The 24,263-nt window shown below is 41.1% G+C and overlaps 1 protein-coding gene across 4 annotated transcripts in view; it reads right to left on the reverse strand.

The window, feature by feature from the left end:
• The window catches only part of DLC1 (DLC1 Rho GTPase activating protein), a 426,468-nt gene that overhangs the window by 148,223 nt on the left and 253,982 nt on the right, over positions 1–24,263 (reverse strand). The window contains exon 1 of one of the 4 annotated variants that reach the window (XM_006268827.4): positions 17,954–18,225. The exons of the other annotated variants lie outside the window; for them this stretch is intronic. Within the exon in view, the coding sequence (XP_006268889.2) occupies positions 17,954–18,092 (139 nt within the window). The 5' untranslated portion in view covers positions 18,093–18,225. Of the gene's footprint in view, positions 1–17,953; positions 18,226–24,263 lie in introns of those variants that run through there. 4 annotated transcript variants of the gene reach the window in all.

Below are 24,263 nucleotides of genomic sequence, written 5' to 3' on the forward strand. Positions count from 1 at the left end.
TGTTACATCACCTTTTCCCCTGTAAGTGGTTGAGAAAATTGTATCATCCCATATCATCACTTAAACGCCTTTGGGGAATACAGCATTATGTATTATATGTTATAGCTATAAGAACCTTGGGTCAAAGATACTAACTACATGGAACAAGACTACTTAACTGAGCAGTCTGGTTGATTGAAATGACTAACCTAAGAACTGCTAAGTTTGATTAGTCTCAGAATATTGGCAAATACCCATATTTTGTAGATTTGCTAGAACTTTATTAATTTTCATAGATAAAAATCAAATACCCCACTTAAGTGAACAATAAGATCAATGAACTCTTTCATTTAATGTTAACTTATTTATTTATAAGACTGATTCCTGCACTGTAGGCATTTAGCATCACCACACCATTATCTAAAGCCCACTGAAATCAGTGACAGGACTCCAACTGTTTTCAGGGGTGAAGTGCCTATACTGTTAAATTGTTTCCATGCAAGTTACTGAAAAAACTACAAACAACTTTAATTGTGAGGTACCAAGCACCTAGTGAGAGGCAAAGTTAATGATAATAGGATGTATAACAGAGCAACCCATAGCCACAAAATAGTACTGTACTTCAGACAGTATATGAAAATACCCACTGTTCCAGAACACTTGCAGTTTCAGTTACCATCCTAATCCCATTATTATGCTTGGTTAGATCACTAACCACTATTTAGAGAGTATGTGATGACAGTCTGATATGTACAGCTCTTCCTATCAGCAGTAACACAGGGTCTGGCTGAAGCAATGATCGAGTGAGTATCTTTTGCAAAGATGGGTAAAAAAAACTTCACAAGGAAAGGATACCCTGCACTAAAACCATTAATACATAGCCAACTTGATTCATGCAGTCAGTTTTTCAGTGCATATTTTTCTTGCATACATTTCATGGGTTCAGCTGCATTTATCACTGACTCAAGAAGAAAAGGTTGTTACTCCCTTTCTGGATAGCCAAGAATAACATGTAATACCTTTAAAATTAAAATGAAATACATGATGGGCAATTCTATACAAATGACCAAGTCCAGTGTCATTTCACTCATCTCTCAGACTTTCTATGGATTGGTGCCAATTAAATGTCTAGAGTTTTTCTGCTAAGACAGTCAACAAGCAGAGGCATGTGCTGAAGAGTCCTTGTAGATAGCTAGCACAGCTCAGTTGCTGCTTGAGCTTGAGTGGCAAACCTTTTTCTAAGTTAGTATGCTTGCCAAATTTCAGCTTAAGGACACCCAGCAGTAAAAGTAAGACTGTACAAAATTTATAAAAACACTACTAAGTTTTTAAGTGGAGTTTCTCAAATACCAGGAGATTATTAACAAGTTTCTTATAACACTAATAGGCAGTGACACACTTCCTCTAAGACCAGAGAGCACAGAACCTTGCCAATGCTCTGGATTATTTCCTGTTCCAAACAAATCTCAGGCTTTTGAAGCAATAGATATCTACTTCACTTTATGGAATAGCAACCTTAAAACAGAAGGAAAAGCATCAAGGGATTCTCTTCTCTCCTTAAAGTTTCTCCTTGAAAGGCATTCTTCAGATGGGTTTTCCTCAGATGTGTGTGTGAACCACCAATTGACTTAACTGCACATTTGTTCAACTGTACAATACTGTTATGGACAACTGTTTATATTTATATTATCTAAAAGCTCTAATCAGGATTGGGCCTTCATTTTATAAACTCCTAGGAGGACAAAAAGAGCTTCCAGTCTAATCAAAGATAAATCACTAGAGAGGAGGGCAGAAGGAGAGGGACTGAGGTAATAGTTATCATTTATTGCAGTCTTTGTGCACATTTGGAGGCACTGGATTAAAGTTTTAAAAGAATAACATTAAATATCCTATTAAATAGATGTAATCCCTATTCCTTCCTTAATGTTTCCTCTACTCTTAGAAAATATGAACTATGTGCTAACTGCCTGGAATATTTGTACAACTGTATTTATTATTGGTTGTATGGTTTATTTCCTCTTTTTATACAGATTACTTCTATCCACCATCATTAGATCACTTTAGTGTACCTCTATATGATTATTGTGTGTATATACACACAGACACATACACAGGCAAACACACAATAAATGCACTATTAGGCTAAACACATGGGTCCTGAAGCTCCTGATATCAGTGAGCCATCTGAAGCTACAGGGGAGCTAATCCATGGGAAGAGAGGAAGGGGTGAGTTCTCCCGCTTAATGGCCCACTTTCCCTGGAAAAACAACAGTTCACATCATGCTTCTGAAATCTGGAAATCTTGGCTCTGTGGCAGGAACCAAGAGGTCCTTTTGTGCTGCTGACAGCCACTGGTGCAAACACACACACACACACACACACACACACACACACACACACACACATAGATGTTACAGTATACTTCCAATGTTGCATACAATACAAATCACTTAATTCTGACTAAACAAAAGAAAAATCACTAAAGAGCCTCGTATTTCTTTTCCTCTTAGATCAACAGCATCACAAAAATGAGACTCCTAATAGTTTCCCAACATTAACTTCATCTTTCTTTTTTCATATGGCTTTAGGAGCAAGAGCTATTTGTGTTGACACTAACATTAACAGTGCCCCAACATTAACTGTAGCAGTTCAACTGAAAAACAAACACACCATACTTTACTCTTATAAGAGGCAACAATGAAAGCATCAGAGGTTCAGTTCCTGTGATTTATTTCTGGAAAGTCTCTCTCAAGTTCAAGCAGCTTCACCCAGAATCAGAATATCAAAGCTCAAGAATTTAGTCTATTTAAAGAAAATGGTTTCATAATACAAAAAAGCTCTGCATCTGACTGAAGGGCCTGGTGGCAATATGGTGTGGCTACTCATGGCAGGGTAGCTCCTATAAAATAACACAATGTTGCAACCTCCAGAGTAAGGTAAGTATAGGGTACCTCAACACCCTGGTCCCCATTGCTTTGTGGGTACTCCTTGGTTGGAGAAAAGCTCAGAGACATTATCAGGGATCCTGTTTTTCTTTGTTTAAAATTTGCAAATTCTCTGATAAAAATTTGAAAATTCTTTGATTAAAAAACCCCAAGTCTGTATTTTTCTGTGATTACAATGAAATGTCACTATATATAAAGGTATCAGTTGAACACAATGTTTTATTGATACATTTACAATTTTAAAGCAATTTGGAAGCCTACCAGTGCCTCAATCACTATAATAAATTCAAAATACCTATAAATTTTGGCATTTGATATTGGGTTTTTTATCATGGAAAATCAGAGCTCCCCTTTCTCCCTTCACTCACCAGGATGGGGGTCCAGCTGTGTCTATCCTCCCCGACCCCCACTGCTTTGTGGTGCTGAGCTGCCCTGATATGCTGGTGCCCTGCTCATGCCATTGCCCGTCACTCCCCACAACTCCCTAGCCCTTCTGGTACCCCTCATTTCCAACCCACAGCCCCCTGGTCCCACTGGTGTCCCTCACTCCAAATCCACAGCCCTGCAGCCCTGCTGGTGCCTCCCATTCCCCATGTCAAGTCTCATCCACTGGGTGGGTGCAGGGCTCCCAGTGATGGCACCAAGCCTCCCTGCTCCACCCTACTCTGCCTTGCTATGTGAGGTCTCATCCACTGGGCTGTGGAGGCCCCTAGAGGGAGGGCAGCAATGTGGGGAGGCCTGAGTCTACAGGAAGCAGCCTGTACCCACCCCCACCCCACACAAAAATATGGGGGACACATGCCCACTATACCCCCTGGGAGTGCACGCAGTGGTGGGGAGCCAGCTCCCCTGACTCCCCCTGAACAAGCCACCTGTGGCTCTGTCCCACTCTCTGTGTGGGCCCTGTCATGAACGATGTGTGCCCCTGGCAGCTGGGGGTACACAGAGGTGGCAGGAGAGTGGTGGCGGGAGCGTGGGTCGGTAAGTGGGAGCTCCCGCAGATGCTGCTGGTGCTATTGGTGGTGGAGGGGGAGAGGTGGTGATCACTGACCAGGGGTCAGCGACCACCTGCAGACATCACCGGTAGCATCAGTGACAGCCAGCGGGGATCGCTGACCGCCCACAGACGCTGCCTGTGGTGTCGGCGGCGGTGAGGGGGGTGACGAGCGGTGACCACCTATAGGTGCCACCGACAGTGTCAGTGGCGCCTTTTTGTAGGGGGCGCACTGCCATGCTCAGGTGGTGCATGTGCAGCTGTGTGCACCCCCTACACATTGCCCCTGGGCCCTGTGGCCACACTTTCCTGCCCTGGCCCCAGGCCTCAAGCTCCAGGACCCACACAATGCCCTGGCTGGCACTGCCTCCAGCCCCAGCCCTGCCCAACTCCCTCCCTCCCTAAGGGGGGGGTTTCAATTCCTTCCCCCCCACCCTGGACTTACCTGCTCTCCATGCTGCATGGTTGCCACGTGCCTGTGTGCATGTGCACAGGCATGTGGCGCCCCCTGCCTGATTGCCTGCCTCCCACTCCTCCCAGTCCCTTGTAGCCTGAAACTCTGCCAGCCTGCAAGGGGAAACCTGCCATTTCCCATGTGTTTCTCCTTTAAGGGAGAAAATCAGCGTTTTTCTCCATAAAAATAAAAAAATCTGAATTTTTCTCCCACAAATGATAAAATCCACATTTTCCTATGTTTATCTGTGATGAACGGAAAATCCCTGAACATCATCCTGACAGGTACACACCCTCGCTGAGGTGTTAGTTAGTCAGCAGCAGTTCCTATCTTTTGCTCTGCCAGAAGCTACAACCCATCAAAGCACTGAATGTCTGGACTCAGTCTGGCCTTTGGATTCTGTCTCAATGGTCTGAAGTGGGGATGGTAGGTCTTGGGCATCCTCAACTCCTCCATACTCTTGCCAAGACATATGCATTGAAAGTTTGATGTGATGGTCATAGACGTCTTATTTGTACACCATGATCCAGAGGATCAATGGTTGTCTATTACATACAGATGTGTGTGGTGTGTGAGAGAGAGCATATCTCCTTCCTTTGCTTTTCTCAGTGGATGGTGTCTTTTTATGTTTGACTTCCAGACTGCAAACTCTCAAAGCAAGGAGTTTTTTCAACACCTGCTTCTTATAAAGTGTTTAACAGTTAAAATCATCAACAGCCAAATGAACTGATTTGCATACAAAATGTTGGTTTTGCAGATGTAAAACCTGAGTGCAAATTTGGAGACTGATTTTGAAAATCTAAGTTGTGGTCTACAGCCAGAAAGACATGGCAGGTTGTTCATTTGTTCAAGTTCTTTTATTTGCAGCTGAAAAAGTACTGATGGAAATTATATGGTGGGATTATTCACATGCTAACAAAAGGAGTTCCTTCATGTAAAATTAGCAATCATATGGTGCATATTTTTTCCACAGAAGAGACGGGACAAGCAATTAGATCTATATTTTTTCGTATCTTATCTGCAACTTTTTCCTTTTTCCTTGATTAAAACTCACAATAAGCAGTCATATTATTTTTAACATGTAAGGAAAAGCGGAACTGAGTTCCTTGGTGTATCAGTTGCAGTGGTGACATTATTTCAGAGCAATAAATATTTTCTATACAGCCATTAAAGATTACATTATAAACATCAAGGAAAAAAGTTTAGAATAGTTTCATTAATATCCTATTTCCTTCAGTTCCTGTTGCCTGGATAACTTAATATATAACATTAAATCTGGAACAGGATTAGCAAATCATGGAGCACATTTTAACTTAAAAAATCAAGTCTGTGAATTTTTTTTATCTTTGTGGAGTTTGGAGCTGATCTTCCCACAGTCTGCATATCCTGTAGCAGAGCTAAAGCTGCACGTGGTAACAAGAGAATTCAGTTATTCTGGGCTGGTGCCAAACTTTAATTTCATTTCTCCCTTCCCACTTTTTTTCCCCCCATAACACTCATGTATTAAGAAGTTGGAGCCTGCAAACAAAACAGAAAGACAGCACTGCTTAGAAGTTAATGAAAACATCAATAAGTCATAACATCTGGAACTCATCTTCCAAACTCTGACGTAAGGAAGTTGTCCAGATGTTAGCAGAATTGTAGCAGTTGTAATATTTGTTGAGCAAGGCCTCCAAAAAGTCACATGCAAAACAGTTCAGCATTTTCAGCACTTTTTAGGAATGCTTCAAACCTATAATAATCTTTCAAGTGAGTGAATTGTCCACATAATGCAGTAGGGGAACACAATCCAGGGAGCCAGAATATTGGGGGTAGAGTTACTCATCAGTCCCAGGATGCTAGGAAACACAAATGAAAGAGCAAAGAACAGAAAGTCAATGAGGCATACTTTTTAATGGTCTATGGAGACCTGACTTTGACTCTATCTAACAGTGATCTCGAGATATCTCATTTTTTATACTTAAATTTACCAATCAAACCTAGGGCCATAGAGAAGATACTATTTTTGCCAATCATTTTTGGTCCTAATCTTATAAGGAATAGCCATATGCATAGACATGGGCACACTTTGGAAACCTAATTTAGGGCTTTCCTAATGCCAGGGGTATTGCTTTCTCTTCTCCCAGAAGCAGTTCCTACTGCCTTGATGCTTAGCTGAACAATGACATTTCACATCTGGTGGCTCATCCTCTTTCTGTTGGTGGACAGAACAGTTTAGTCTCCACTGGCAGAGATTTTAAGAGTTTCTCTTGGTGTAACCCGTCCTTGGCTATTGCATGTGATATTTATAAACAATGGATTTGGGGCTCACAAAAACACAGTGAATTAATTCCAAAATTTCCGGATTGCAGGAGTGTTCTGGGATTGCATTCCTTATGTACACAATACCAAAAAACTCAAACACATGACTTGGGGCTATGTTTATTTCAATGCTGTAACTGGTTAGAGGATCATGGAAAAACAGAATGTTGAAAATAGGGCGCATTTCCATAATCCATTCCAGCCAGTCTAACTTGTATGCATGAGAAGCTTTTAAGAATCACTTGCTTAAAATGTTCAGCATCCTAAGTGCTGCTCATTATAAACTTTAACAAAATAATGCCATTTCTGCCTTCTGATTACAGAAATGACAGAGGAACCACATGAAATAAATATTTAAAATTCAACTGATGGTGAAATATGTCAAAATAATAACTATAAACTTTTCCAACTGCCCACTCCAGGCTGCAATATGGTTGTTTCTCATTTAAATACCCCAAGTGATAGAAAAAGTACACGTTGCCTTGTATGGCTACATGCCTGCTACAACCCCATTCATGTCAGCTTTCAAGTAAGAAATGCAAGGGTGTTGGAAACAAAACATTCTAATAAAAAAATAAACCACATAAGCCCCACACTACAAGCTCTTTTGATCATTCCAATACTCCTTGACATTTTTCTTTGGAGTGTGACATATTAAAAGAGCTGGGTAAAGGAAAGGACCAGATCACAATTTTATTCAGAACTTCTTTTAGTACTTAAGCTAAAGATTGTTCTGCTAGAAATATCAACCAACCCTTATTTAAAAAACAAACAAACAAAAAAAAGGATTTTATATTCATGTGCCTGGTTATAATACTACTATAGCCAAACAAAATTTCTCATAAGCATTGTACTCATGTGCAGAAAAGTACATCTAGAACTATTTGAGATTATGCATGATTATGTCTGATTTTTTAAATTGTGACATATTATAAAAGGTCTACTTTTCTTTAATTTTATAAAAAGATTAGCAAAAACATGCTTTTTTCAGGTCACTCATGATAACAGCATGCCACCTGAGAGTATTTGTAGCAGCGTACATGATAAAGGCTGCAGCTTTCTTCTAGATGACATTATCAGTATTGCTCATGTTCTACCTTAGTATAAGTATAGATTATTTCAAGTGTGATATTGGTAGATGTAACTGTTTTTAATTATTTATATAATAGACTTGGTAAGAGGAGCATGCAGGTCAGAAGGCTGACTCTAAACTAGTCTAGAATTTATTGTAGCAACTGCATGGGTTTTACTTATTAATCAATAGCTATGTCATTTTTCTATAAGCAATTATATAGTCCAAAAGACAGTCTGTACAAAGATTGCACACTCAGGTACTCAAAGGTATTTACCTTTGGTTTCAGGCTTCCCAGTGCACTCAGTCGGCATGTTTACATGTGTGTCTGACTGTGCAGTTGTTACTGCCTAGTCATTTAGTACTTGCTTGTACTATATGACTTCAGTACTTTAGCAAGTACTAAATGACTGCTCAGCAACTGCTGGTACTGCGCAGTCCCAGAGCCACATGGGTTGTTTCCAATCTTACTGTGCTCATTGCTACTGTGCAATAGCGGTGGCATCACAGTTCATGCCAACCGCTTCTACGTCACTGTAGCAATGAGCTACATTACTGTAGCTTGTTGCTATGGTGATGCAGCATCTCATGGTAGATGCACCCAGTATGTGGGTATTTTGTATGGCTGCATATTTTGTAAAATATTGCACATAACATTACCTTATCTAAATACAAACAATAAATATATCATTTTAATTTGCCTGAAAGCAGACACTGAATTAACATTTAACTTAAACCTAAGCATGACTTTTTGCAGATAGGTAAAATGCCACTACACTATGACTTTATCTCAAATTATATACAGACGGAGTCAGCTCAGACTGGTGATTTAGATACTCACTTTTAGGCATTGCTGTACCCAAAAATTATGTGACTGGTTCCAGGAAGAAGCTCCAGATAGACATGGTTAGTTGCCTGGCTCAGTATAGCCAACACAATAATTAAGCACCTCCGAAGAACAACACACAGTGATGTGCCTCAGCTCTGTACACAGAGTATGAGGAAAGTTAGATACCTTCAAAGGATGATACAGAGCCTAAGAGCACCTGGAGGTAGCCAAAAGAACCCAAACCCAGGGTCCTGCCCCTCTCAGAAGCTTAGGAATCCATCTCAGACCGCACATTAGAAGCTTCCATTCACTCAGGATATAGCAGGCCTTGCTTCATTGTCCCTCTTAGCCTGAAGGGATTCATGAACATGAGCCGCCAATGCCAGACTGCAGCCAGCAAGGCCAGCCATACCTTGTCATGCATCCAAAGGTGCATCTCAAGCCGGTCCAGAGAAGTGATTCTCCCCCTCTATGTGACTTTGGTCAGGCCGCAGTTGGAATACTGCATCCAGTACTGGGCGCTGCACTTCAAAAGGGATGTGGCCAGCCTGGAGAGGGTTCAGAGGAGGGCCACGTGCTTGGTGAGAGGGCAGCAGAACAGGCCCTACGAGGAGAGACTGAGGGATCTGAACCTGTTCAGCCTCAGCAAGAAGAGGCTGAGGGGGGACTTGGTGGCTGCCTACAAGCTCATCAGGGCAGATCAACAGCAAGTAGGCAGAGCCCTTTTCTCCCCAGCACCACCTGGGGTGACGAGGAACAATGGTCATAAGCTGATGGAGAATAGGTTTAGGTTAGAGATCAGAAAGCAATATTTTACAGTTAGGGTGGCCAAAATCTGGAACCAACTTCCCAGGGAAGTGGTCCTTGCCCCTACCTTGGGCAAATTCAAGAGGAGGTTGGATGATCACCTGTCTGGGGTCTTGTAAACCCAGTATTCATTTCTGCCTGTGGCAGGGGTCAGGCTAGATGATCTGTTCAGGTCCCTCCTGACCCTAGCTACTATGAAACTATGACACTATAAATTGAAATCTCTGGATCTACCTTGTGAATCATTATAGTTATTAGTGCACCTAATAGTGCTAATATTTTGTGACATCCCATGGTACCCTTAAAAAAATTGCCTGGCACTCTGATTGAGAATGACTGGTTTAAGAACTTTTTTTAAAATTTGGAATTATTTTAAAGTGAAAATAAACTTTAAAAATGAGGCATAATTTCAATTTAAAACCTGAAAGTTTTTTCCCCCTGAAAACTTTCATTTAAAAATGTCATTTTTTATAGACTTTTTAAATTTATTTTTACAGAAACAGTTCAACAGAACTGATACAAATCCACAAAATATTTCAGTTGATTCAAATATTGGGGTGGAGGGCGGGGAGGGGAGGGGGAACGACCTTTTGTCTAGAAAATCTCAATTAGCTTTAAATTATAGGCCAAACAAGATTACTTTTGGAAAGGTGGCTCATTTATTACAGCAAGAATGCAAATTATACTTATAAGATGGAATACAATATCCTTGAGTTTAGTGAAACTAAAAAGAACTTAAATGCCATGGTTCAATGAAATATTTGAACATGAGCTCCCAGTAAGGAAACTGCAGCTAAATACATGGGTGACTGGTGCCTCCTGATCGGGGGGGGAAGGGGGGCACTAGCATCTGACTGTTGACTAGGAGGGGGGGGTCCCCCAGCAGCCGATCGCTGCCACATTCTCAGAGGGGTGGGTACCGGCCATTGCCCCCCCCACTCCCTGGCTGACAAGGGCCAATCTCTGGGGGGGGCACATGTCCCCCCTACGCATTGCCTATGGCCAAATGGATTGCCATCAGGTAAGAGCAAGGAGGTGGTATTGTTTCAGTATATGGCATTATATTCAGTGGGCACGTGTACATGTGGCCCTGACTGCGCAGTTGGTACTGCATAGTCATTTAGGTACTTGCTAAAGTATATTTAGTACTTGTAAGTACTAAACGACTGCACAGTACCTGCTGGTACTGCACAGTCCTGGCAGTGCCTGGTTCGTTTTCAACCCTACTGCGCAGTAGCTCATTGCTGCTGTGCAGTAGCAGCTGTGTCATGGTTAGTGCCTGCTGATGCTCTGTCTCCATAGCTCGTTGCTACAGCAACACAGTGTCTTGTGTTGATGTGCCCAGTATTTATATCGTGGAATATAGTTGTTTCAATATATAGCACTGATTAGAACACTACTGGAACCTTTGTGCGTGCTTTAAAAAGAACACTGAAAAATTGCAAATGGCTGAGAAAAGAACCAACAGAATGATTTGAGGCATGGAAAATATGTTGCGTCAAGAGAGGTAGTTGGTTATCCATGTTAGTCTGAAGTTGGACATAGCTATGAAGCATTTGACAAAGCAGGCTGTAGCCAATTAAAGCTCATGCATTTTTAATGAGTTAGTCTTCAAGAAGTCACCCTGCCCTGACTTCTGCCTTATAAAATGTAGCTTAAAAACACTATTCTTTTAGTTCATCCAAGAGGCTAAAAGGTCACAGTCTTCAAGTACTTACATTGGGAAGCCATTTCTGATAGTAAACAGCTCTTTTCATCAAGAAGAAAATAGTCCAATAAGATCTAATGGCTGGAAGCTGAAACTAGATGATTTCAGACTAGAAATGCAGCACAGATTTATAATGGCAGGAATAATTTATCACTGGAGTGGCTAATTTAGGGGCATTGTGAATTCCATGTTACTTGAAGTCTTTAAATTAAGAATGAATGCCTTTCTAAAAGATATGCTGTAGCTCAAAGAGAAGTTATGGACTTGATGTAGAAATTCCTGGGTGAGGTTCTGTGGTCTACGTTATGAAAGAGGCCAGACTAGATGATGATAACGGTCCCTTCTGGTCTTAAAAATTGAGTACCCTATGATATAAGATAAATGCCTCTGCACAGCATCCTTCACAGAAAATCTACCCCATGATGTTTTACATAACTAGATAAAACAGATAAAAGCATAAGATGCCATCTGTCTGTCACAGAGTAATTGCACTTGCATGGTACTCCATGATATCATGGCTAGACTATTTCCAGTGTTTGAGTTAGCTCAGGTACTTCTATGCTGCACAGCAGTGTAAGCATACCCACATAGAAATACATATGTACATTGAATTCATATGTATTTTTACATTGGTAGATAGATATAGACATCTATATCTCTATCAAATAAGCTTGGTTCTGGCAGGGAAGGAACTTTCAACACTGTCATTCATTTGAATGGGAACCAAACATAGCACCAATGGACATATTGATATATTTTTCATTTGCAAAATTAGCCATTTTTTCAGGTTCATAGTAATGGTTCAAGGTCATTTGTGCAAAGTCATCTTTAGAGGAAGAGAATTATTATGTTCACTAGTCACAAGTATTGTGGCTGCCTATTAATGGATTACATCTTAAATACTTCACTTTCACAAGTACCTTACTTATACTGAGCTAAATTCAGAAGTAAATTTGACTACTAAATTATATGTTTTCATAGAGAATGGTAATAATTTAAAGGAGACAATTCCCAAAGTAATAACTTTTTTCTACACTTCCCCCAAATTTTGAACAAAAATTATCCAGTTTTTGCCAACCCTCTCCACCCCCAATTTTTCTGACAACATATATTTATTTGTTTCTAGACTTTGAAAAATGACATTTCCAATCTATTTTCAATTGCTTGCTCAGCTACGATAAGCATACACATGTATGCACATGCAAATTTAATTTTGCTAAGGCTTAAAAATGACATTCCATTCTCTTCTGAAAATAACACTATCCAAGGAAAAGCTCTTTTTAATATTGAGTTTATACAGGATTTGGTGAAATCTGTTTTATTCACTGAGAAATTACAGTCTAAAGACATTTGTATCTAAGAAGAATATATCATAAAATTTTTAACTGTCTCTGTATAACATCTGACAAATTTCAGAATTACAATGGAATTGTTTCACCCTTTATTGAAAAGTCAACTTAATTTAAAACATGAGATGTGAAAAGGTGTGTTGGATAAGATCTTCATTCATTTTTATTTCTAAAAAATGTTGGTGAGTATGTCTGAAAGTAAAAAAAAAAGCCAACAGTATTGTTTGGAGCACAAAGCAATGTCAGCCTGATCTGTACAATGTCAGCATGGTCATATTACCCACTATCTCTGCATGTGCAACATCCTTCTTATCTGTAATTTTCAAACAGGGATGCTCCTGGCTGCACTGTAGTCAATAGAACCATCATCTCAGTGGTGACAGATGACAGAGCAAGGAGCAATGGTCTCAAGTTGCAGCAAGGGAAGATTAGGTTAGATATTTGGAAAAACTCTCTCACTAGGAGGGTAGTAAAGCACTGGAACAGGTAACCCAGAAGGATTGTGGAATCTCCATCTTTGGAGGTCTTTAAGACCTGCTAGACAAAGCCTTGGATGGGACAAACTAGTTGGGGATGGGTTTGAGCAGAGGTTGGGACCAGATGACTTCCTGAAGTCCCTTCTAACCCTGATTTTCTATGATTGTATGTAAAACAGTGTAATTCTTATTGCCTTCAATGGAAGACAAATAAAAATCTGCTCAAAACGTCTAAAAATCAGACAAAAATGTATCTCTCTATAGGTGGATTTGGGTGTTTAGGTACGCAGGGCCAGTTTCTGACCTGAACTCTACTGAAATTAATGGAGATATGTTCATTTATATCAGCTGGGAAGCTGGTCTTTATATCTAAAATGGAGGTCTGTATGAACACCTCTGTTTTTTGCAAACTGGCTTTAAAACTCTTTTGATAAAAGTTAGTTGGCTAAAGTTCATTCTGTTCTGAATTACCATTTCTTCAGTTTTTAAAACTGTCATACTCCTTAACTTAACTGATACTTCATACTGGAGCAGAATGAGTAGTGAGTACAAAACAACTATATACTTAGGGTTGACCTATAGATTATAAATGAGATTAGAGGGGTTTGTTTATTTATTTTATTTTATATCATGGCCTATCCAGAGGTACCAAGTCCCTTCCAGTCCTATATCCTCAGACCTTAACCCAAAGTTAAAGGTAGCAACTGATATGTTTTGATTTAGCAGATTTTCATAATGTGAAGCTCACATACTATGTCCCCCCAGCAAGAAAATGCTCCATTGTTTTATTGCATAGGTTTTTAATATTGTAAGATCATAAGATATATCCAGCATCCATCCAAATATAACCAGCATCCACCTGTGTGTATATTTACACATACACACAGAGAAACATCAGATATACTTATAGCTACATATAATGCCTAGAATACTATATACATGTTCATGTGCGCTTGTTAAATTCTAAAGGCAATCTTCTTGTCAAAACCCAAGGTGGGAAAAAAAGGAAGAGGAGCTGAGCAGGGCAGAGCAGGAGTCCAGACAGAAGTGCAGCTTTGCAGGAAAGATTCTGAGTTACAACAATCCCCCAGACCAAACAGAAGTTCACTGTTGATTCCAGGTTTCCCCTAGCATCAGCCTCTCTTCCTTGCCAGGCTGCAAAGTGTTAAGAATGGGAGTGGGGAAAGTGAGCAGAGGAAGCTTGTTTTAGGGTGGGAGCGCTCCAACTCACCCCCTGGCGCTGGAGGGTGGGGTGGGTGAGTTGGAGCCCCCCACCTCAGCTACAGGGGCTGAAGTCCCCCCAGACCAAACTCCCTCCATTCCCTTTCCTGTTCTGAAGACAGTTTGAGGCTGGGAGGCAGCACAGACAGAAGTTATAGAAGTTGCTCTGTTTTGAAATGTCTTCATCTGATCCCTCATGCAATGAGGGTTCAGATTTTCATGTGATCGGTCATTTTTGAAGCTGTCTACAGTTGTGCACTTGTGTTTGGTCATGGCTATAAACTGCTTTCTGCGGCCAGATTAGGCAAAAACTGTCACTTCTATCCCTGCCCCGAAGCAGAGGCTCGTTATATATTTGGCTAGCACAATACAAGTTGGCTCAATAACGCAATCTGCAATGCATCTGAGAACTCTTTCAAAAGCAGCAGTCCATGCTCCTCTTCTATAGCTTACTGTCTATTGTCCTATGCATGCAGGAGGGCCTGGCCATATCCCTAAGCCAGCAGCCCATGTTTCCCAGGCAATAGAATGCAATACCCTAACTTCTATCCTAGGACACATAACAATCCTGAGAAAGGAGTTTTTCCCTAAAGACTCATGGCAGTTGGAGACTAGAAGATAGAGAAGAGCACACCAGCATAACATAGCCCAAAGTATGTTAGTTGCCTGGAGTATATTTTAAAACTGGAAATACTTATTTTAACACATATTTACATATTTTGGCGATGAATGAGGAGTACATATTTTTGGGTGATCCCTTTTCTTTTCTCCTCAATGAAGAGTATTTTTCCTATCTCTGCTTGTTGGCTTTCCTAGAGCTGACAATAGATACTTCTGGCTGTTTGAGCCTCCTGAGTATATTTCATGATCTGCCATCACTGCACACAGGCGTACGTCTTTGATAACTTTTTGCCTCTCCAAGCAGAACATTGTTCAGATGATTCCTTGTTGCATATGCTACAAGGAACACATTTTTCACATTTTCTTCTTGCCCTTGTTTGTTACTCAAATCATGTGCTTTCTAAGGCGTGTCCTGCTTATCTAAGTAGATTATTGATTTTAGTGTCATGCACCCTTTTTGTACCCTGCTTGTACCAGTTCAAATATTTTTGACACTGTAGATAAACAGACCAGCATATTTTTGGATGATTTGCGCTTCTCTCTGCCTATTGATTTTATCAAGTATTTTCACTGTTCTTTGCACAAATGAACTCTAAATAACTTGAATGCACTCATATATTGTGCTGCATGTTAGAGATAAAAGCCTGATGATTACTAAAACTATTTGGCTGACAACAGCCCCAACATATTATTGTACCTGTCACCCTCAAATCACCAGCACAGCCTGGAAAATGGAATGCTCACTACTTTTAAGGGCCCTACAATATCTAAGCACCGTATTGATAAAAATCCTGACTGCTCATAAATGTCTGCCAGCAAGAATAAAAACATACCCACTCTTATCAGCATATTTTAAGAGGTTAAAGGGTTACATGTTCACTCCTCATTTCTAGGAATGTGACAATCTCAAGAAATATAATTAGCGGCTGTCTATCCCTCAGATATTTATCAATCATATGCAAGGTTACACACACACACACACACACACACACACACACACACACACACACACACACGTGTGTATATTTATATCTATCAAGGTCTTTTTGTATCCTGACAAAGCCTACATAGTAGGTTATACTGCATAAGAAGACTGAAATTACATGGGACAGTATGTCCTTTTTCTGTCTATGCTAATGCTTGGGGTACAATTTTATAGGAGGCTGAGCTTGTTGTTGTTGTCTGATCTGGAGGCAGGCCAGAGATTCTTGGAGCTTGTTCATGCAAATGCCATACTGGTCTTAACTATAAACTGAAAAGCTTACTAAAGGCATTTCACAAAAACATCTACAACAGGTGGAATGAAAACATGTTCCAGGGTAAACAAATGTCTTGCTGACCTGGCAACACCCCAATTACAACATAAATATTAAACAGAGGCCCCGTTGCATAAGCCAGCAGTCCTCTTTTAGATTGCATATAACATCTTTTCCATGTCATTTAAACTTTTTTCACTGTCATTGATGTTTCCAGTTGCCTTAAATCCACCTTACTTTGACTGTAAAAAGAATCCATTTTATGACTGTTTTACAATGCTCTTCAGGACTCATTCATGGAGAGAAGTCCAGGACTTTTATACCAGCCTGTCCGTATCTGGAAGACAACAGTGACATGGAACTTATTCTATACCTGCTAAATTTGGTCAATCCTGGAGAAAAAGTTGGTGTATTGCATTTAATGACAGTAGCAGCCTTAAGATTTATTGTTGATACCTTGACATGTGGAGCACTAAAATATATTCAGTGCCCATACCTCTATTGGTATATCTCCCCATGTCTGCCTTATAGAACTCAGAAGTGGAAGGTGGAAGCTGCCTAGCAGTATGGGATCTATGGAAACAGCCACAGAATTAATTCAGCTACCTGAATTAATTGGGGGTCAGGCTCGATGATCTGTTCAGGTCCCTCCTGGCCCTAGCTACTATGAAACTATGAAACCTTATGGTTAGCATAGTAGGCTGAGAAAGTTGTCATCTACTGAGAAATAAAGCACACCTATATTTCTGTTACTGTATAATGTGGAATATCTCATAATCTCTTTGGCAATACATTGTTATCAGATAGCATAGCATTACTTGGTGTAAATATGTTAGATCCTTGCCCTATTTTATAGTATATAGCAGGATTTTTCTCCTCAAGATGACTACAAAAATGTATAAAGATTTTTCTTTATAATCCATGCTCATCTTCTTCCCAAATACCTACTGTAATCAGATTTGGCATCTGTATCTCATAACAAAGTCCTTTGCAATATTTAGCTGCCCTTGTTTTTCTTAGAGATAAGAGAATGGAAATGGAGTAAACATTCAGTTTACATTATTGGATCAGAAAGGCTGCCTTCTTGGTCATCACCACCAGGATGATAAATCATAAATCTTGATCCTATCATTATGCACCCCCCTGCCAAACATTTCCAACTATAAGTATATAAACAACCCAAAGTGACCTTTTTAACATGCCACACCCCATTGTGTATTTTTGCTGTCTTTTCTAAGGTATTTAAATACAATGCAAATAAAAAGAACAAATGAGAAGCACTCTGCTTCAGGGACAGTTCATAAACAGAAGAAAAAAAAATCAAACAATTCTTCTCTCCCCTGGACCTCCATCTTGGTTTGCCACAGATTTTGAGTCTTGCCAGCCAAAATCAGAGCATGTGAATTTTAACTGTATAGTTATACTTAATTTATATCTCAGAAGTCTGGCTCTGGCATACCTGACATTCACTTGGAGCTCACAGCAGTGAGATCCTTGCCAGAGGAAATACCAGTAATCTTTGACTGCACAGCCCAGATACTCCAACTGACACACTCCTTGGCTAAGAAACAGTCAGACTTGCAACTCACTGAAGCACATCATGCCAATAAAGCACGGAAAGTGACTTAACAGTAAAATAAAATATTTTTGCCCTCCTTGATGTGAGGCGCTCACTCCATAACTCAGAGCAGTTAAATGTGACATTTAATAGCTGTTCTTTAATAAATACATATCTCACAGCACCATAAGCAAAGAATCGTGCACAGTTCTATTGAAGTGGGGGGGGGGGTGGCACGGAAGTGACATGACACAGAAACAAAATGACAGGTAAATACTGAAAGGAGACAGTGATGCACCTTATACAAATGACACCACTAATTATCCTTATTGAGTCTAGTCCCTTGTGCATTTCAAGACATGTTTAACCTCCCCCCTCCTCACCTGCCAGCCGTCTGTCTCTCGTATTTTTCCAGATAACATCCAGGGCTCTGGCAGTAGAGTCTCTGATGTGATCACTAAATGATCTTCTCAATGGGGCTTTCACTGGGTGATCCATAATGCAGAGTAAAGTGTCACACATCCACAATAAAACAGCTGCAGGTTGGCCCCAGGGAACTGGGCATTGTCTGCCCTGCGATCTGTCTGAAATCCCCTTGACAAGGCAGGTTGTTACTTTGTAAAATTGTCGTCAGCCTTGTGGAACCTCTCCCTCAAGATTCAAGCATTGCAGTTCTCACTGCGGACGCAGGGAAGCTCAGACTGCAGGCAACGTCCTGGAAAGCTGCCAAAGTCAGAGCTGCTGCTACATCTGGAATGGCTTACAAGTGAGCTAACAATACCATCCTTTAGATTGGGAGCTTTATTCATGGATATCTCTATGATTTTAGCTTCCTGTTTAATCAAATCATTTACTGGGCACATGCTTGCCTGCTCATTTATTAGGATAACATGTCTCTGCTTAACTGACTTCTCAGGTAATCTTTCATTTTTTTGAGAGGAAAAAACAGAAATGGGAAAGAGATAAAGACATTTTTTTCTCTGCCTGTGGCTCATATATTTGATTCTGTTAACTTATTTTTCCTACATTTCATTTGCTTTGTGGGAGAAGATAATTTAAGGCCGGATTCTGCCCTCCTTGTCCATCCTGGTACCAGCTTACTCCACAAGCAGGCCTGTAGAGGGACAGAACTGAACCTTTGCACCTTAGCTGTAAGGAAATATAAGACCCCACACTCCAAAAGGTTTGTTCAAATTAGATTATCCCAGTAACTCTGTATATAGTCACAATAAATGAAGCCATTTGACCTAGCTCACTCTTGGTTAGTATGACCTATGACTTCCCCAAGGAAGGAAGGCATGAAGGGGTTGTTGATATCCAGCCCCCTTCTCCAAGTCTATACCTGAGGTATGCATGGTTACATGTGAATAGCTCAATGATGCCAGAATACAAACCTTACGTGTGTCTATTTTTCTTTGAAATCAATGAGAATGTTGAATGGGTCAGAAGTGTAGGATCAAGTTGTCCTGGAGTTAATTCAAGCCAGGGCCCTTTATTTTTACAGCATCAATTGCAGTTTGAAAAAAAAATAGCATTATTTTTAAACATATTAAGTTATCATTAAAATTAATTGATTAACTTCATTGAGAAGTTAGCACACACAGAGCCAACTGCAGGATTGGGATACTGATTTTATCCAGATACTTTCTACTTTCTTTGACCTGGTTCTCAAATCTAAATAGCTGTTTTTATGAAACTTTCTTGAATAATTTATTTAAAAGTTTATTTGTTGTTACTTTCCATTTCTATTACTTACTTTTTGTCATAATTTCCTTTGGAGTAAATTATGACCTCATTTGGGCCGATATAAAATCAGGAATTACTTCACTAACCAGAATTAAGTTCCTTTGGGAGTCACTCTAAGGTAACTTAGAACAGAAAGTGGTCACATGTGCAAACTGCAACAGGATGAACGTTCTGTTGTTAGCAACATTTTAACTGATAATCTATTAGAGTTTACATGAAGAGTTTTAATTAAATGTCAGTTGATTTTTGGAATGTGCCAAAAACAACTATGGAGTCATGAAAACAAATAATAGGATATAGAGAAAGCAGATATATGACCAAGAAACAAAATAAGATTAATTTGGAAAACTGTAAACTGATATATTCTGAGGAAAAATAATCCAAAACAAATATACACAATTAGGGGAAGAAATCTGAGAAGCTTTAACAGAGAGATAAAAGGTGACAAAGGATAGGAAATTAGCTATGAGGTTGCAAGGCAATATAGAAGCAGAAAAGGCTTTCATGATTGTATTTCACTTAAATATGTCATTGAGTCAGGGCTGAGTAGAAAGTTGATAGTATTTTCCTTGATAATTATGCAATTCTAGCAACACCACATCTGGAATGGTGTATTCAGTTATGGCCTGGCAGCCAAAAAGATGTATTAAAAAAGTAGTGGAGCACAGAGGAGAGAAATAGATTTATTTGAAAAGTGGTAGAGCTAATTTATGAGGAAAGATTAAAAGGTGTTAAAACAAGCAGCTAAAACAGAGTAATGGGAATAAAATGAAAGAAAAAGAACATTTTGGCTGTATATCAGTTGACACTTTCTAATGGCCAGATTTGCTAGGTAGGGAAAGAAAACACTTCCAAGAGTAATGGCAGAAGACTCCTTGCTTGTGATATTTGACATTAGACTGGAGAAATTGTAGCAAAACCCCCAGTTTTTGGTTTTGTTTTTATTTAAAAATGCATTCCCTCCCCTTCCCCAGCCATTTCTGACTTTTTCTCTCCCTCTCTATTCCCTATAGATAAGTGAGCTAAGACATAGGATAAGCTTCAGCATTTTATTTTGGTAGCAAGTTGTATTTTGTTTTTTCTCCTTTATATTGTATAATTATGTTTATATTGATTTTTACTATTCTATATTACTGTTCTACTGATACTATATGATTTAGGCCTACATATGTAAGTTAGCGTAAGTCATGTCCAGTTTCCATTTTGTTTGTCAAGTCTCCATCTTGTCCCCATGACCCATTGTGTAACCTATGACTCATACCTATCTCTCCGGAGTAACTTGGCTCCTGAATGAATGGGGATGAATGAGGGTGCTTGAGAGACAATGGCAATAAGTCTAAAAATAGCTCCCTCTGAATGACCAAACCATCAAACCCAATACCTGGGCCAATGACCCAGCCCTTGGAACCACCCTCAGCAGTCAAGAAACAAAAGATGAGGCAACCCACCGTTGTGCCAAGGCTACACATGCTCAGTAAGAACACCTGGAGCCCTCTGGGACAGGACTGACCTTGCCTGGACAGGCCCTCCCCATAGGAGATCAGAGGTAGTCTGCCCCAAAGAAAGGGGTAGTGAAGACTGACTACTTGGGACGCCCTCTCCATCTGGACCAGCACCATGCCACACCACCTATCTACCCAGAGGCCCTGCCAGTGACCCCCCTCTGGACAACACCTGCTGGACAAGGACCCCTTTCCAGCCTGGATAGGTAGTTATCACCCCAACCCTCTCTTCAACCAAGGACTTGGACTCTATTTGTCTTCCCTACCTGGACTCCAACCCTTCCACTGAGTCTCTTTTTCCTGCTGCCACTGTGAGTGCTTGTTTGTGTATGTGTGTGTGTGTGTGGGAACCAATAACTTCATGGGGATGTGTAGTGTGTTGTCTGTTTAATAAAACTGTTATTTGGACCTCTCAGTTGGGTTTTGCTTTACTACGGTTCCGGCCCTGCTCCAATCTCTGCTCCTCACCCCTCTAACTTCTGTCTCATTTCTCCCTCTCCTGCTTCTGGCTCACTATCACCTCCAACACCTTTCCCATGCTCCTGTGGCTCCAACTGTCCTGAGATCCTCTCTGCCTGCAAACCCCTGTTTCTTTGCCACTGTCTCATCCCCACTGCCTTTTCCCCTGATCTCCCAGCTTTCTGCCTCTGTCTCATGGCTGTTTCCTCCTTGCCACTGGACTTTTTCCATTGCTTCCACCCTGGCACCAGGTAAGCCCGAGTAACCCTGGGGCCACTTGACCTTAAGTAACCCCAAGCCTCAGTTCCTCAGCCAGCTTCTCTCTAGTCCACTGGTTCTAAGCCTGGTTCCAGCAACTTTTACTCCCTACACTTTAATTCTCTCTCACCTGAACCTTCCCCCAAGTATCCCAGGTACCCCAAGCACACACATACATACACTGTACCATCCAAGTTAGGAACTTGTGTGTATGTGTAGGTGGGTTGTATGTGTGTGAACTGGTGAGTGTGTGTGTGTATATATATATGTCATTGTGCGCATGATATATGAATTAGTGATTCGTGTATGTGTACAGAGTGTGTGGGTATTGACAACTGATTGTTGTCTAATTTCTGGTATGTAGTGTATATGTGCTTGAATTGGTCATAGGTATGCATGTGCCTAGGCTGGTTTGGATGTGTATGTGCCTGAGTTGGTAGTGTGTGTGTGTGTGTGTGTGTGTGTGTGTGTGTGTGTGTGTGTGTGTGTATGTGCTCACGCACACCTAATTGATTTGTGTGTTTGTATGTGTGCAATTGTGTCACACCCTCCTGTCTAACGGCACAATATTGAGATCCTGAGAGTTGGCCTGATCCCACAGGGCAACAAAATCACTGGGAAGTACTCTGAAGGGAGCCAGCCTGCTTTATTTGGCAAATGGCCTAGTTATTCTCAGAGTTCATTTCTGTGTCTAATTCTTACAATTCAACCAACTGTGCACATGAACTGCAGCAAAAAGTATATTTGATAAGGCAGCCACTTTTCTAAACTACCTTCAACATCTAGCAAGCATGGGTTGAATTTATGATGTAGGTCCAAGTCAGTTTTTGAAGAAAGACTATTCACATAAATACAAACATATTTTAAAAGTAATTTTAACTTTTATAGCTATGGTATGTAGCTAGAATCCTTTTGTTTTCCACAATCCTTTTGTTTTATGCAGTATTTCTGATTAACTGGATATGATCAAAAACAAAGAAATAGTTCTGGTCATGTGTAGGCTGGATGGGGCAATGAGACAGCATACCAGTCTCAAAATAAAGAGCTTTGAGGGGGAGGAGATCATTTGTTGCAAAGGCAGGAAAGGAGAGGACAAAACTGGAGTAGTGGAACATAAGAGTGTAATATGCTTCCAGGACTGAAGCTGCAACATGTGCATGCAGGACAGGAGCTTGCTTCTGAGAATAGTTTTTATTGTTGTCTTTGAATGCAGCCAGAAAATAATTTTTATGTATCAAAATTCTGCTCAGCAGGTGTAGGTCTGGACTGGAGTGGTATAGCCTGGGAACTTTGCATGGGTGAAGCCCTACTGAAATCCAGGAGGAGGAAGCTCCCTTTTTCAGCAGTCACAGGGCTGCTTTGTAGTCCACTGAACCCGACCTTATGCAATGATGTAACAGTTTTTTCCCTCCCACGAAATAATAAAAGAACTCTTCAGCTTTTCCCAAACTAGAGGTCCTGACTCCAAAAGGGGTCACAGCCCTTACAGAACATGGTCACAAGCTCCACAGTCTTTCAATTCCCTGACCTGGACTGAGACTAGAAGGGGTTGTATAGGGCCAGGTGACTCTAGGTTGGGTTACAATCCCCAGAGTTATGCCATAGCCTCAAAATATTGGGGACCACTGCCTTACAAAGGACAAGTATGATTGTGGGCTTAAACTCACAGTCTTGTAAAAATAAATCTGCTGTGTGCATACAGTATAGCCAGTCACCAGGTCATATCTCAGCATATGTACCCTTTAACTGATTCTGCCCTCGGGTTGCTTTGACACCCTCTTGATGTCTGCCTTAATCGTGACCAGCCTCCTGCCTCTCAGGATCTTTCCCTGATGTCTCACTTGCCATGCCCTGAAGTTGTTAATGTAGAGGGGAGGCTGCCCTTAGTAGCTGGTGAGTTCTAGGTCCTCTTCCTAGTCCCTTTTGGCTACACCATGGGCTCACCCTGGCCTGCTTGGCTTGGCATTCAGACCTCAACACACATAGTTTCTCTACCTCTCTCTTTCTTCTTGTCCTGGACTAATGCTGGACCCCTCAGACCCCAACCCTTATTTAGCTTCAACCTCCGCCCTTTTTCCTCTAGCTGAGGCTCCTCAGCCCAGGTCCACTGACTCAGGCCCTGGCTTTTCAGGCCTCAGCCAAGGCTGTTTTCTAATAGAAAACCTGGAACTATACTTCTAAACAGAGTACATGCTCTAGAATAGCAGTTCCCAGACTCTGACAGATGGCACACCACCAATTCAAAACAATACAACTTTAAGTGCCACCAGGTGGGGTGTGGGGATGTGTGTATGGTAGGGTGTGGTGGGAGGGTTAGGGTTAGGGAGGGTTATGAGGGGGTGTGGATGTGTGTGTTGGGGAGTATAGGATATGTTGGGGTTGTGTATATGTGGAGGGTTGTGGGGGGGCAGGGTCTGGGTGTGTGGAGTTTGTGGGGTGTGAGGGAGGGTGGGGGTGTGTGGTAACCCCCACATTCCCCCCATGGCCCAGCAGCAGATGGGGCTGCTCAGGGTACCCAGCAGGACATGGCTCTGGCCAGCGCTGCATTTTTCAGCAACAGGCACATCCTCTGTCAGGCAGTTTGTATCACTGGCACTCCCCGCACTCGCTGGACATGGGAGGGAAGCCCTGCACACTGGAGCTGGTGTAGCAGAAAGCCCCCTTTTCCTCTTGTCTGCAGTTGCTCTCCCCTCCTTGGATATGTTTTTCTTCTTCTACCTTTTCTTCC

The sequence above is a fragment of the Alligator mississippiensis genome, chromosome 2 (assembly GCF_030867095.1).
Source record: "Alligator mississippiensis isolate rAllMis1 chromosome 2, rAllMis1, whole genome shotgun sequence".
NCBI lineage: Eukaryota > Metazoa > Chordata > Crocodylia > Alligatoridae > Alligator > Alligator mississippiensis.